At 42.9% G+C, this 16,229-nt stretch overlaps 1 protein-coding gene across 2 annotated transcripts in view; it reads left to right on the top strand.

Annotated features, from left to right (window-relative positions):
* The first annotated feature begins 3,153 nt into the window (after positions 1-3,153).
* The window catches only part of SCNN1A (sodium channel epithelial 1 subunit alpha), a 29,043-nt gene continuing 15,967 nt past the window's right edge, over positions 3,154-16,229 (top strand). Inside the window, exons 1-4 of one of the 2 annotated variants that reach the window (XM_042455907.1) lie at positions 3,154-3,374; positions 12,187-12,232; positions 13,682-14,090; positions 15,610-15,865. In XM_042455907.1, the coding sequence (XP_042311841.1) occupies positions 3,366-3,374; positions 12,187-12,232; positions 13,682-14,090; positions 15,610-15,865 (720 nt within the window). In that variant the 5' untranslated portion in view covers positions 3,154-3,365. The remainder of the gene's footprint in view (positions 3,375-12,186; positions 12,233-13,681; positions 14,091-15,609; positions 15,866-16,229) is intronic. The other variant, XM_042455908.1, reaches the window with a different exon arrangement.

Below are 16,229 nucleotides of genomic sequence, written 5' to 3' on the forward strand. Positions count from 1 at the left end.
TGAATAAATCTTGCCAAGAAAATCTCATGATACGTTTGTCTTAGGGTCATCATAAGTTGGAAATGGCTTGAAGGCACACAACAACAACAACAACAGCAACCAAGTGATTCTAAGGCTTCTGTCGGTACACTTGAGAAATCTCAGAAAGTTGATCCTGCAAGCCTGAAGGCTTCCTCTACCATCACTACCCTAGAATGTACAGAAACTATTAATTCAAGTATTAATTAAGGAAAGGCCATATTTTAAAAACAAACAGCTGCTGGAGGGTCAAACAATATTGGCTTTACTCTTTGCTCAATTTCTAAACAGGGCCGAATTAGAAGGGAAGATGCTGCAGGTCATTTTGAGCCCATGAGTTGCCTTATCGGAAGGCAAAAATGGTCATTGTGTGGCCCTCCAGAAATTAATGGACTGCAATTCTCAGAAGAGGCATGGGTTTCTTTGTGAACTTCTAGGCCTGTGGGCCATATGTTGCCCCACAGGACCATTTCTGTGGCCCCAAGAATCATAGAGTGGGAAGAGATCTCAAGAGCCATCCAATCCAGCCCTTCTGTCATGCAGGAATATACAATCAAAGCATCCCCAACTGATGGCCATTCAGATTCTGTTTAAAAAGAGCCTCCAAAGGAGACTCCACAACCCTCCGAGGGAGCCTCTTCTACTGTTGAACAACTCTTACTGTCAGGAAGTTCTTCCTGATGTTGAGGTGGAATCTCTATGCCTGTAGTTTGAACCCATTGCTCCATGTCCTGTTCTTTCCTCATAGGGCTTTATGGTTTCCAGACCTTTCACCATTTTGGTTACCCTCCTCTGGACATGCTCCAGCTTCTCAATATCCTTGACTAGCCCTCCTAGGATTATTTTTTTTTAATATCAAATTTGAATTTCAAATTTGTGCCCCCTCTTCAGGGTGTGGAAGACATTTTCAACACAATTTTGCCCCCCTTCAGGCCATTTGTGCTCAGGAATGATGCTTGTCTAATATAACAGGCTTTGGCTTGGCAAAAACTAAAAAAGGCCATTTTAGGCCTGTAGATTAAAAAAAACATAACAAAAAATGCCCCAGAGGAAATATAGGAGCATTTGGGGGCAAAATGTATTTGGTGGGTGTGCAGAAGGTACAGTCCTCAAAAGCTTCTTGGGATTTAAAGAGCCCCCTTGGCATCTCGTTCCTTCTCCAGGTCCTCCAGGTGTAAACCTGATGTTATGTGGAGGTGCCCTTCTGAGGTTGGGAGCCTGGAGCTAGTCCTTAATTATTTTAACATTGTCCATAAACATTTTGTGGGTGTTCAGTGGGCATTCAGACAGATAATTCAGTTTTTCAATGTAATGATAAACTGGACTGGATAGCAGTGGGAGGAGAAGACACCCAAATCTATAGTAACTGTGTTGAAATTTCTACTGGTTTGAAATGGACATCTTCTTATTGAACATGCAACAAAATTGTGAGCAAATTGAAAACAAGTGTTTTGATTGTGGTACATGAGTTAGGCTGTTGTAGCCTTCTGCGCCTCCTCCCATCATTTCAAGCTGTACCTTTTCTGTCTCCTCTTGCTGTATGATTGTAATAAACAAGTATGCAGTAATCAATGAGAGTTTTAAAGTGATTAATTTAGAGCCGGTTTGGGAGCCCTGTTCACTTTGAGGACCATGTCTCCTTGTGGGAAACACTCCCAGGGGCCATGTCCCAATGATGGTTGAGATCACAGCCAATGCTGACAAGGCCAAAGCCAAATGTGGGTCGGGCTGGATCCAGGGATGTAACGACAGGGAAAACATTGGAGTTTTGCTCCTCCAATAAGAATTCTGCCCCCTGCCATGGGATTTTCCTTCATGCCCAAATCTCTATTATTACAGCTAGTGAGAAACTGAAAAATAACCACCCTGTGAACTCATATTTGTTGTATTTGCATTCCCTTGGTAACTTTGTCTGCCCATTTTCTGTGGGTGCCTAAACTGTATTTCTAAATGCTGAACTGAACTTTTTTCCATTACTGCAGTGTTAGAAATCTGGAGACTGAAGGCAAATTTCATTGGAGGGAATTCTTATTTGGGGGGATAATGTCCCCTTTCTAGCTCCCATCTGTAACTACACTCATGCCTCAAAATACCCATTGTGTTCACATTCAAACATGTACACCATTCACTATACATAAAAAAACCCACTTCCCACTTATCACTACTCCACACTGTTCTCTTTCTTTCCTTACTCCTGGAATCTATCTATATACCACAGTTACAGTAATTTGGTACCACTTCAACTCTCATGGTTCCATCCTAAGGAAGGCTGGCTTTTGTAACGTGGAGCTCTAGTCCATTCTCTTGAACTAAATTTCACATGCCTTAATCAAAATCAAGATAAAATGAGAACAGAAAGTGAGGATTAAATCTGGGTGTTCCCATTTGCAGGTAGTGTGTCAGTACACTCTAGCAAAGAATTCTAAGTCCTTGTCAAAAACTAAACATCCCAGTATTTCTTAAAATAATACAGCCATGGCAAGCAAAGTGGCACAAAACTGCTATAAACATGTCATATAGATACACTTTTGGTTTAGAGGGATGATGGTAAAGGCAGTCCTATACATCCCTTTCAGGGATAATTCTTCTGCCACAAGTCAGTGCAAACAGATACAGCAAAAGAGGTGTGCTGTGTTTGTGAGCCAGAGATGGAGAAAGTACAGTCGTCCCTCTATATCCACAGATATCCATGTCTTGAAAATATTTTTAAATATATAATTCCAAAAAGGAGACCTTGATTTTGCCATTTTATATAAGGGACACCATCCTATTGTGCCACTGTATTTAATGGGTTTTGAGCATCCATGGATGTGGTATCCACAGGGGATCCTGGAACCAACCTCAGCAGATACTAAGGATCCACTGTAGTGATACAGTAGCAAATAGGCTGTACAATGAGATGTCAATCAAACTGTAAGACTAGTCCCTGTAACTCAAAAGTGCACACACATCCTTTTCAGCTAGGCTGCTCTATTTTCTTGTTCATCATCATCATCTGTTCACCTCCTCCCTCTTCTCCTTTCCTTTTCCCCAGCCTTTTCTTCGCTCAGCTGGGGTCTAATGAACTGGGACGCTGCTGCTTCTGCCGCTGCCAATGCAACTTTTCTTTCATCCCAGCCTCTTTCACGGGGCGGGGAGAGGCAGGGAGGGCCGGAGCAGGGCAAGTTGCTAGACTGATCTGGAAAAGAACCAGTTTAGACCCAACCATCCAGAAAGGGAAACTGCCAACCAGGCAAGGACAGCCTTCTGAGATCAGGCCCCAAAGGTAAGCCAAATAAAGAGAACTCCCTTCTGGAAACAGGCCTCCAGGGAGAAGGCAGCAGGACTAAAGCATTGTCAAAGGCAAGATGCATGAGGTTGGTGGTCTCTTTGATTCTGCTCTGAATTCATTTCTTCTGAGACAAGGAATAGGGATGTGGTAGATAGATGGGAGGGAGGGAGGCATTGTGCCGGTCGGGAAAGAGCAAGGATGGGCCACTGGACAAGCCAAGAAGGGATGCAAAAGGCATGAAGAGGAGGACAAAGGCCACTCTTTTCCACCGGGATAGCAAGTGTTGCCATCACTCCAAATTTATAACTGAACTAAGTTGCTGAGTGTTTTGATAGCTGGTCCTTCTCTGGTGTCTTAACAACAGCCAGCCAGCCTGGGATTCAGCAAGTGACACACTTCATTTACTCATCATCTTATCTCCATGCTAGCAGCGTCTTTGCCTGCTCAAAGGTTGTCATGCCAAGCTGATCTTTAAAGGCAGAGCTGTGTCATCGACAAAATGGGCAACTCTATAAATAGATACCTGCTGGGTTCAGTTCCTTCCCCATCTAATTCTACTCGCCTCTTGATTTCTGTCCGATTCCTTGTGTCTTGCTTCTACTGGGCACTGAAATAGCAAACTGCCAGTATCCACCCTCTCTCCTCTCCAAGGCATAACTTCTTGCCCTCCCTTGCATGAAGGAGGTACGCAGCACATTCAAGTACTAAACAACTCTCTCTCACACCCCCAAAACCCTGTGTCACGTTGTTTGTCCAGCCACTTATGTGGGGAGAGGGAAGAGGTTGGCACTAAAGTTTACCTTGTGTCTCCAAGCATTTTTTTAAAATAAAAAATCTAGATTTACTGGATATTTTTTAAAAAAAAAAAAAAAACTTGTAAAAACATCTGTGTCTCGCTTCAGTGAGGCTGCCAACCAGCGCAATGGTTTTGCACAAGGAAAATCAACACAGATTGTTAAGAGTTTGTTTTGATGGTAAGAGTCAAGTGCAACTTATACACAAAACATAAGGGTTAACCCTCCCCCGCCCAAAAAAAGAACCTCAACCTTTTCATCGGAAAAAATTTATAGAGGAAAAACTGTAAAGGAGTGATACTTATTAATCCTTCCCTTGCCCAATGCTTTACTGGTGAAATCTTCCTTAGCCACGATGACTTCTGCCCCTCCAGGGAAGTGTCTTTCTCATCATGTAAGAATCAAATAATCTGTTATGTTTATTGTTCACATATCTCCACTGTCAATGTATATGGATGGAGGGGATCTCATTTTAACACCCAAAGAGGTAAATGGGTGGGTGGAACTTGGTCCTCTCCCACTTACCTCTCTGTGCTCCGTCACACAGATACTCCTCTGTCAGCCTCTCTCTTATATGGTACCTGAGCCCAGCTGGTAGAAAAGCCAGAGCACTGGATGATCATGATGGTGGTGGTGGTAGTGGTAGTGACTTCTGTCATGCCCATCCATTTTTTCATACACACATGCCCACGGCCCTTCATGCATGAACAAGCCAAATACGTGCATAAAAATATAAGTGGGTTCACTGCATTTTCTTTGGCGCTTGATGGTACATTTTCATCCACCCTTCCCCTCATGTGCGTACACTCACACACATACAAAAGAAACTTGGATAATTTGATGTAGAGGCAACCACTTTTAGAAATCCCACCTCTATTATTATTTTAGTTTAATTTGTATTTCTGATTTTTAATGATTTCTACAAGATGCATACAGAAAAGTTTTGGCTTTGTGGGGGTACAGGCTAGTGCCTATCAAAAAGGAGACTTAGGCCCTGTCCAGACAGGCCAAAATAAAGTTGCTTTGGGTCACTTTGGAGTGCAGCTAAAGACTGGAGCACAGCTTTGGTGCAGCTTCTGGCCTCTTATCTCCAAAGTGACCTGAAGCAGCTTTATTTTGGCCTGTCTGTATGGGGCCCTAGTTATTGCAAGAATTGGTGGGGGAGCAGTAAAAGGGTGTGATAGGACTGGCAAGAGAGGATTCTCACCTACAAAAGGGACCTGGTAGAAGTGTGGGATTTATTTGCTTGGGGCACAGTCCATCCACTGGTCCTGGTGGCTGATTTGAGCCTGGGGTATCATAAAAGGTATATTCCTTGCATTGATTCTGCTGAATTTGTTAGCCACCTTTAATACTGGGGACCATGTTGCTAAGAACATCTGGCAGGTGTCTGGGGAATCATAGAATCGTAGAGTTGGAAGAGACCACAAGGAGCATCCAGTCCAATCCTATTCTGCCATGCAGGAACACACAATCAAAGCATCCCCAACAGATGGCCATCCAGCCTCTATTTAAAGACCTCCCAAGAAGAAGACTCCACCGCTCTCCAAGGCAACTTATTTTGCTGTCGAACAGCTCTTCCTGTCAGGGAGTTTTTCATAATGAAACTCTTTTTCTGTAGTTTGAATCCATTTTTCCAAGTCCTATTTTCTGCAGAAATAGTAAACAAGCTTGCTCCATCCTCAGTATGATACCTCTTCAAATACTTAAATAGGGCTATCATATCACTTCTTAACCATCTCTTCTCCAAGCTAAACATACCCTGCTCCTAAATCACTCCTCATAGGGTTTGGTGGTTTCCAGACCTTTCACCATTTTTGTCATCCTCCTCTGGACATGCTACAGTGGGTTCGTCCCTTTTTGTCCAACAGAACCCAATTATGTGATCATAAGAAAGGCTTTGCTATTTCCCCAGGAGTTGTCCTGTGGTGTTCCCTGGAGGTCAGTGATGTCCCCAATGGTTTCATAGAGTCATAGAGTGGAAGAGACCACAAGGGCCATCCAGTCCAACCCCCTGTCATGCAAGAACTCACAGTCAAAGTACCCTCATCAGATGGTCATCCAGCCTCTGTTTAAAGACCTCCAAAGAAAGAGACTCTGTCATTTTCTGAGGGAGTGTGTTCCACTGTTGAACAGCTCTTACTATCAGAAAGTTCATTCTAATGTTGAGCTGGAATTGCTTTTCCTCTAGTTTGAATCAAATCAAACTACTCCCTGAAGCTGCCAGTAGAGATGACCTTTTAGATATCAAGAAGTGGATGGTATCCAGCTCTGTGTATCTTTCATGAATCACCCAGGAATAGTTGTCTCCATCCCATCCAGGGTTTCAGAGAGGGAGGAGAAGTGGGAATGAAAACCACTGAGGTGATGTTGGTAGGCCATAGTGGTGCTCCAAGAAGCAGTACACTGCTTGTTATTGATGGGGAGTCTGTAACACCTACTAAACATTATAAGAGGGATGGCTGGTGCATTTCTTGCAGCATGGATGGTGAACTGCTGCTGCAGCTCCACAGATATTCTGGGAAACATCTGCTATTGCCAGCTAGGGTCCAGAACCAGCAGACCCACTCGGAGCAGTGGTAAATACCCAGAATAGACGGCCACCCCTGCATTTTAGAACCTAGGTATGCTTCCGGATTCGTTATTGGAACTTGAGAAGAAAGCTAGGCTTGTTTCCAAGTGGACATTTCTCCATTTTCAGTTAAATAAGAGGCTGATCCCCTTCTTAGGCTGCTACTGCATAGCTCCATCCTATAAAATCCTGGGATTTGCAGTTTGTTTGACATCATCGCTCTCTAACAGAGAAGACTCGTCTCACAAACCTACAAATCCCAGAATTCCATAGTGCTGAGCCATGCAGTTAAAGTAGTGTCAAACTGCATTAATTTTGCAATGCAGATGCAACCCTGACAACGACGTTTACCACACGGGGGATAAAATGTTCCCCAATGCATTCTAACGTGCGCGGGCGCACGCGGAGCATGATAGGAACCCGATGGGACCCAGAACACGACTTTACTGCACAGGGAATGCCGCCGCCGAGCATTCCCATCGCGTTCCCATCGGGTTCCAGAGGGCGCCATTTCTGGGAACGCTTTTGAAACAGTTCCCAGAAATGGCATCCAATGGCGCCCTCTGGAACCCGATGGGAACCCGATGGGAACCCGATGGGAACGCTCAGCAGCGGCGGCATTCCCTGTGCGGTAAAGGCCCCATCGGGTTCCCATCACGCTCCGTACGCACCCGCGCTCGTGCACGTTAGAACGCATCAGGGAACGTTTTATCCCCGGTGCGGTAAACTTCAACATTTCATCACAGCTTGATGTGAAAATTAAATTTTTCAACAACAAATTTTAAAAAGTAATTAAGTTGTTATCAGCCATACTAACTAGTTGTGGATCATTTAATACTTCACTTTGTTTTATTTTATCATTTTAATTTGTTGTTGTTGTATGCTGTCAAGTCATTTCTGACTTATGGTGACCCCCTAAGGCAATCCTATTATGAGGCTTTCTTGACAAGATTTGTTCAGAGGAGGTTTGCCTTTGCCTTCCCCTGAGGCTGAGGGCATGTGACTTGCCCAGGGTCACCCAGTGGGTTTCATGGCTGAACTGGGAACCGAACCTTGGTCTTCAGAGTCATAGTCGGACACTCAAACCACTACTACACCATGCTGACTCTCATTATTTTAATACTCTCCTGGAATAAGAGTTCAAGACCTAGTGAGGACAGAAAAAGATCCCTTTTCCAAGCAGCCAAGGAGAGGGACACAAGGACAGACATGGGTACAAGTGGTCAGCAGCAGCCTTCAGTGGCTTTCTCCATAGGGCAGGGGGTTAGTAGTTTGAGAGATGGGTGTTTAAACCCTACAGGGAACAGGGGACAACATTCTCCTCTGGCACACTTAGAAAACAAAAGACGTCCTGCTGGAACAGAAAGGATGCTTCTGAAACTTGAGCCCAGGCTGCAGATACCTCAGAATGATTCTTTAATCATTTGGTCACAGCAGCAAACTGGGGATACATGGGACACAGCATGGAGCATTTATTGTCTCATCTCATCCATCTACCACATCCAGTCATAGACCCAGTAGAGGATCCCTTGACAAATTCAAAAGCTCATATTTGAATGCTTTAGATCTTTGATTCAAATTTGGGCTACAATTCAGAGCCTAGAAATACAGTCATCCCTCCATATTTGATATTTGCAGATTTGATTATTCACGGATTTCATTAATATGTTCTCTCTAGGACTGTCTAGGTCCTCCAGTGCAACTCTGTGGTCAACTTTAACTAAAGGTTGCATTGAAAGGCCATTTGTAGCTACTCCAGTGCCATTCTATGGTCAGTGTATGTTGGACATTGACCACAGAGTTGCACTGGAGGACCTAGAGATTCCTAGAGAGGTGTCCTCTCGGGTAAAAACAGTGTTTTTGTTGTTTGCCGTTTTTCCATATTCATGGGGGTCTTGTTCCCCTAACCCTAGCGAATATGGAGGGACAACTGTATTACTTTTTCCAGCTGCAGGTCCCAGAACCACCCAGCCAAGCAGCCACATTCTGAGCTAAGAACAGATATGGTATCTGTAATTGAGAGCTGGCATACTGGCCTAAGCCAGCAAAGGGCAATTTTAGCCATCCTAACCGCCACATCTACTGAGTCTTGAAGAACCTGCAGGCTGTGAACTGAGCCTTCCAGGGCATTGCTGGCATATCCAGTATTCTTTGTGGCACCATCACTATGCTAGGAGCAGCTTCCACTGTTGCATAATTGCCATTTGTGGAGCTTTTGTGAGCACAGGAAACTGCCTGGATCAAATCAATTAATAATCCCATGAGTAGCCAAGCACTGCAAATGGTTCAACGATGTACAGAATGTGGTGTAGGATGGATCAGATGCCTGTGAGAGAGGGAGTTGTGTAGACCATAGGGAAGGAGCAAATAAGAACCAGTGACTGGAATGTATTAGCCCCTTGGACAAGGAAGGAGGGAGAGAGGTGAACTGGTGCTACCTGAGTCCATAGCCCTCTGAGGTAATATATTCCACTTTTGAACAGTACATAGGACAGTACGAAGAACAGGAGAGACCCTCTCACAGCAGAAGGCATTTGCTGCATTCTGTGCAGCTGCGGACAAGTCTACATAGGGCCCCGCAAAAGCAATGTTCAAACACAAATTAAGGAACACAAGAGACACTCCAGACTGGTTTAGCCAGAAAAATCAGCAGTAGCAGAACACTTTATAAACCATCCTGGCCATAAAGTACTTTTTGAAAACACTGAAATTCTGGACCATGCCAACAACTATCAGGTCAGAATGCACAGGTAAGCCATTGAAATCCACAAACACCTGGACAACGTCAACAGGAAAGAAGAAACTCTGAAAGTAAACAAAGGGTCCAAACAGACAGGCCAAAATAAAGCTGCTTCAGGTCACTTTGGAGGTATGCTGTTTAAATGATGCATGCATTGTAAGAGGCCGGAAGCCATGCCAAAGCTAAGGACTGGAGCGCAGCTTTAGTGCAGCTTCTGGCCTCCTACAATACATGCATCATTTAAACAGCATACCTCTGAAGTGACCCGAAGCAGCTTTATTTTGGCTTGTCTGTTCAGGCCCAAAGTTTGGCTACCAGTCCTGAAAAACACCAAAATCAAGAATCAACACATGCAAATGAACATCACCCAGGGTCAGGGGCTTTCCCAGCAGACAGTGGATCACTAATTAAATAGACACAAAGCCTTCTCACATATTCCTCACATCGAGGTCTGGCCATTCCCCAACAGGCCAGCACAGATTAACATGTAAATCACTTCCCCCCCAACCAAGGGTCACACAGTATATATACCCCACACATCTCTATGCCACCATTCTCTGAAGATGCCAGCCACAGATGCAGGCAACATGTAAGAAATAAACATACACTGAAAAACCTACAAAAAATTATGGATGCCAGCCATGAAAGTCTTCAACTTCACAACTAACTCTGTCTGTTACATGACATCCTTTCAGATAACTATCATGTCACCACTTCATCTTCTTTTCTTCAACATACCCAACATTCTCAACTCCCAAAGTCATTCCTCCTCAGGCTCAGTTTTCAGATTGTTGATCATCTTGGTTTCCCTTCTTTGGATATATTCCAGCTTTGAAATATCCTTCTTAAACTTTGGTGCCCAGACCTGGACACAGTTTCCCAGGCAAATTATGAACAAAACTGAATAAAGTGGCACTACTACCTCCTCAAATCTGGACCCTGTACTCCTGTTGATGCAGCCTACCATTTTTGGATGGCACATCCCACTGTTTACTTATGCATTGCTTTCAGGACAGATGTCATCTATCCTCTATATGTACATTTTATTTTTCTTCCCTAGATGGAGCACCTTATATTTATCCCTGTTGAATTCATTTTGTTAATTTTGGCCCAGCCATCCAATCTGTCAAGGTCATTTTAGTGACATATGGGAAAGGTGACAAGCAGTTTCAGAAATTACGTGTCTTCTCTTGCTGACCTGTCTTGCTTTATTCTATACCCATAGCTGATGGACAGGATTTGGGTGCCATGTGTCAGTGCCTTGTATCTCAAGGCAAGGTACCTCTTAGGGGTATCTTGGCAGAGACATTTTAGCAATGTGCTCTGGTTCCTGTGCATTTTCTGAGCTTTGTATGTTTCGTGTGAAATGCTCCTCCATGTGTGCAACAAGAATTGGAAATGTGTGCCCCTTCAGATGTTCTGGACTACAGTTCCCAGCATAACCTAGCATAACCAATGATGAAGAATGAAGGAAGCTACAATTCAGTAACATATGGGGAAATGCTCTTATGGCGTCTGAATTAAGATCCATCCATCTCAGGTTCTTCTATTGGTGATGGTGGTGTGCTGGGATTGAGTGCTGAGATATACTATATTTTGTGCTCTTATCATGGTAAAGGGATGTAGAACTGATCAGCAATGCAGCTGCGTCTAATTTTGAAGTAAATGGGAAGAGACTTTCCTGTTCCAGATCTCAAACTGGTATAAAAGTTGTCCTGTCAGCAGGGGCAGGGCCATATATTTACAAAGTAAAAGCCATGCTATATACCTTTGCTTCCTCTCCTTCCACTGTATGCCACCCAAAATATATTTATTATTTTTTTATTGCACTTTTATCCAAAATGGGATCCAAGGTGGCATTCCATTTCATCTGTTTAATTGCCATTCTCTCTCCTGGCAAAGCAGCTTCATCACCTATATGCTTCACCATTTCTCTGATGCTCACCCAGCATACTTTCTTGGTGGAGGTGTATCTATTATTCTACCACTCTATAGCATGACTTCTACTGAACTCTATAGCCCTTCAGCTGGTGTTTTTCATTGTAGGTTACACCCTTACTATTTTATTGTGTTATATTGTATTTAAAGAGTGCCAGCATGGCATAGCAGTTTGACTTTGGAGATCAAGGTTTGAATCCCAACCTATTCATAGAAACCCACTGAGAGATCCTGGGCAAGTCACATTCTCTCAGCCTCAGAGAAAAGCAACAGCAAACCCTTCTGAATAAATCTTGCCAAGAAAACCCTATGATAGGTTTGCCAAGGGTCCCCATAAGTAAGAAACAACTCAAAAGCAAACATCAAATACAACGTTTAGCAGCTGCTTTCAAAATATAAGCAAGCTTTCAAACCAGATTATACTATATTACAATGAAATACCAGTTTTAAAAGCTACTACCTGAGTAGAAGTTTAAATAAGCCATTTCACTGAAGAATTATTAATAAATGAATATTACATTTAAATCTGTTGGGAGAAAGTCACATTGTCCAGATCATGCCTCTCTTTAGCCTCTCTGCTTCATTATGTAACCTCAAGCAGTTTTCCGGGTAATCTGAAGCAGCACTCATTTTCTGGTGGCACTTCAGGACAATGATTTGAGATCAATTTTGAGATAAATTTTTTAAAAATATATAGACCTATATCCAGAAATTAAGGTAGGGCAGTTCTGAACAAATAATGTATCAGGGATAGCTCTGTGTTTCACTATTTGAGTATACATTTATGGACGGGTGTAACGTCTTTTCTTTCTGGGAATGTTTAGTTCCAATTATTTTTGTTTTTATTTTTCAGTTGGAGTCAAGGACTAATGACCTGAGCCAAAATCTTCATGGAAAAGGTAGGATTTCTGTAGGGATGCATAACTCAGCCTATTTTTGGCCCGTCTCAGTTTTGTATAGGTTTTGCAGAACTACTTCTGTTGTGGATCCCCTCTCCAGGCTGGCTTTCCAGTTCCAGCCCTTGGGATCCTGTCCCTCACCTTGCTCCCTTAGGATCCCTCCCCGGATTGGGTACTTGGGTCTCAGAGTTATCCCCATGTGGACTTGGGAGGAGGGTGTTGTTCTGTGGATTCATTGTGGTAATCATGACTGGACTCTGCTAAAACTTCACAGAAATAGCCAGACACAGTTGTAAAAAAGAATAAACAAGCGGAACTTTATTAAGACACATCGTGATCACACATCAACCCCTGAACTATTTAATCATTTGTGGCTCTCCAAACCCCTGAGTCAGGGTGACCAGATATCATAACTACCAAGGAGGACAAGGCAGTGCAACATGTAGGACATTGCAAGATAAAAGCTTCAAACAGTAATATAAATATAAGTTCATTCCATACGGTTTATTTACATCTATATTACATATACTACATTTTATTATGTACTCAACTGTATTTTTCTGATGAAATTACCTTCACTGAAAGGCCTTGTTGGCTTGCCATATACTTACAGAATTGTGAGCAAGACAAATACTTAAAACTGTATGTTACTAGCAACAAACCTTTGATGAATTTACATTTAAATGATTCCTTTCATTTGTGCATTGTGCTGAAATTAATGGGAAACCCCTTTCAACATTTGCATTGTGTCCTCAAGCAGCCCATTGCCTGAAATGCTTGCTGTCCTTTTCTACTCCAAGAAACAAAGGCACTGTAAGCTCTGGATGCGAGTCTTGTCTGCTGCTGCTCCTAGGAAAAAATAACTTTAGAAGGATCCATCTTATCCCCCTATTTGCAGTTAGGACAGGCTGCCAAGTAGACAAATTTCTCAAAGGGGAACAACAAACATGGTGATTCTCAATGTGCTCATTAGTCATGCTCAAAATGGAAGACAATTGGGAATTTCTCCTAGAGAGAAAGACATGTAGGACATGTCTTAGAAAAGAAGTCTGGCCACCCTGCTCAGATTAAGCATTTATAATTAAATGCATTTTGCATGCTCCTTGAGTCAAGTGCTGCTTTGCAAAATCCAGAAAAGTATGAAATATAAAACAGAATTATATTTGGACCCATACATTAGTTTAAGATGTGTGGAGCAAATCATTTTGCACTGAAATGTTCACAAAAATAGAATACCTTGAGCACTGTGGAATTCCTAGTTTTCTATTTGTTTCATTTGTTGTTCAAATAGTTTCAAAGTAGACATTGTTAGCCTGTAAAAAGGAACTCAGAACTGCTTAACTGGTGCTTCAGTTCCTTGTCCTTGCGGAATTGTGATCCCTTTTCATCCTAACAAGACTGTCGTAGGAGACACACTGAAGTTTGAATAACTTTGACTCTGTCTTTCAGGTCTAATTGGAACCATGAAGGCTGAAAATCAGCCCAAAGACAAGAGGATAGGACAGCTCAAACAGGAGGCAAAGCAGCAGAAAATGAAGGTAGCAGCAGAGGTGGAAGAGAAGAAAAAGAAAGATGGTGAAGATCTCATAGAGTTCTTCAGTTCCTACCAGGAGCTTTTCCAGTTCTTTTGTAGCAATACAACCATCCATGGGGCCATCCGGCTAGTGTGCTCTAAGAAAAACAAGATGAAGACTGTTTTCTGGTCAGTACTCTTCTTCCTCACCTTTGGCCTCATGTACTGGCAGTTTGGAATCATCTATAGAGAGTACTTCAGCTTTCCTGTCAACCTGAACTTGAATCTCAACTCGGATAGGCTTACCTTTCCTGCTGTCACATTGTGTACCCTGAATCCCTATAGGTAAGCTTAGCAGTATGGACTACTTCAGGGTTGGGATGTCTTCTGCACTGTACAATGTACCTTTCTTCCCTACAATGTGTACTGTTTTAAATTCAGAAATAGTCAAAATTTACTCATAGTTAAGGCACAACTGATCTGTGCTATGTAGTTCTGTATGTAGTCAGTCCTCTGTATCCAAGATTCTTTATTCATGGACTCAATCAAATATTCCAAAAAACATATACATTTCAAAAAGGAAGCCTTGATTTTGCCATTTTATATGAGGGATACTATTTTATTATACCATTGTATATGTTATGGGGCTTGAGCATCCACAGATTCTGGTATCTGCGAGAGGTCCTGAACCAAACCCCAGCGGATACTAAGGGCCCATCCTCCATTAGAAATAATATGGTTTTATTGGATCACTTTATCTAGTCCAGCATTGTTTTGAAGAATCCCAGGACAAGTGAATCATTGGACTACCAGTGGATTGTAAATTATCCTCTGCCTACATCTAGGCCTAATTCCCACTTACCTGTTAAACTGGGTTCTGAACCAAATCTACGATTATCTATGATTCAGTTCAGCCCCAAACGTGGTTCCCACTATCTTTGCACCAGAACAAGGCCAGTTCCGGAGAGGCCACTGGAAGGCCCGGGCGGAGAGGCCAGGCTACACAGCAGAGAGGCCTGGGGGATGGAGGAGGCAGGCCGGGCCGGAAGGACGGAGGAGGTAGGCCGGGATGAAGGCTGAGGACAGAAGGAGGCATGACCAGGGCAGAGAAGCTGGGGAAAAGCCACTGCCAGTGGGAACCAGGGAAGATTTGGATCCGATTTGAATCTGCCTGGTTCCCACTTGGGCTGAATCGATGTATTTCTAAATAAATAAATAAATAAATAAATAACACCCCATTTAACCAGCGTCTTTTTGACATCAGTTAAATGGGTAAAAACCATGCCCCCCCCCCTTTCCAAACTGCTTCAGCAATTCAAATTAAGTGGGAACCATGGTGGTTTAAACTGAATCATTTGGAATCATAGTAGGAATTGGGCCCTGGTTAGGATGTGGAAAGTCACTTTTTCAAAGTAATTTGTTCTCTTTACTTGTTAAAATGTCTGAGATGTAATTTGCTACCATCGCTATTGCAGTCTTCAAAAGGGAATCCACTGACTTATTTGCCACTTTCCCATTACATTCTGTTTCTTCTGGTGACTGGATTGGTGGGGGCCAGGGACTTATACTTAAGAAATGAGTAGCACAGAATTGGAAAGTTCCTGGCAAAATGGCTCTAAAAACACTGTGAAAGTAATTTTGAAAAATTAAAAACTTTATTCATTACACTAATAAACAACTTCATCCCCACTTGTTACATTACTTTTAAAATGTAACTTTGCCAGACCCAACCACCTACGACATCCCCTCAAAAGTTGTGGTGTCCACATTATTTTCACCTTGTTACTTCAAAGGTCTGTTCCTGGTGTTCTCTGAAGGTAATGGTGACAACCTGATCCTAGAGTCCTGTCCTTCCATCTTATAGGTTCAGTGCTCTTCAGAAGGATCTGGAAGAACTTGATCACATTACCCAACGGACTCTGATGGAGCTGTATAAATATGATATGTCCCTGGGGCAGAGTAATTGGATGGCCCAGTCCTCTCGGAAACGCAGCTATCGGAGTCTGTCCTACCATGTCTATCGTCACCCATTGCACAGACACAAACGTGACAGCCAGGCCAGCATGGAGGACAACAATCCCCAAGTGGGCAAGAATGACTGGAAAATTGGCTTCACTCTGGTAAGGACAACTTCACAAGGGATTCCAAAGTTTACCTTCCCTGTTGTAAGGAGGCACACATGGTCAAATAGAGTAGAATCCTGCTCTTTACCAGCTCAAGCTTTATTCCGCTGATTACTACAGGTGTGCTTCTGCAATTCAGTGTCAACAGTCTGTGTTTCTCCAGCCTTCTGCCATCATCCTCCCAATGCCAATGTTACTTGAAAAAAAGAAACAAGAAGGAAAGGTTGGTCTGGGAAGGCAAAAAAGACTTTGTAAAACAAAGCTTCTTTCTTAGATTAATTGGTTTATGTCCTTCAGTTAACATTATCAAGTATATGGATTAATCCTTTTCTCCGAGGCACAAGCCTTTATTGGAACCAAT

Source organism: Sceloporus undulatus, chromosome 2 (assembly GCF_019175285.1).
Source record: "Sceloporus undulatus isolate JIND9_A2432 ecotype Alabama chromosome 2, SceUnd_v1.1, whole genome shotgun sequence".
NCBI classification, from domain to species: Eukaryota; Metazoa; Chordata; class Lepidosauria; order Squamata; family Phrynosomatidae; genus Sceloporus; species Sceloporus undulatus.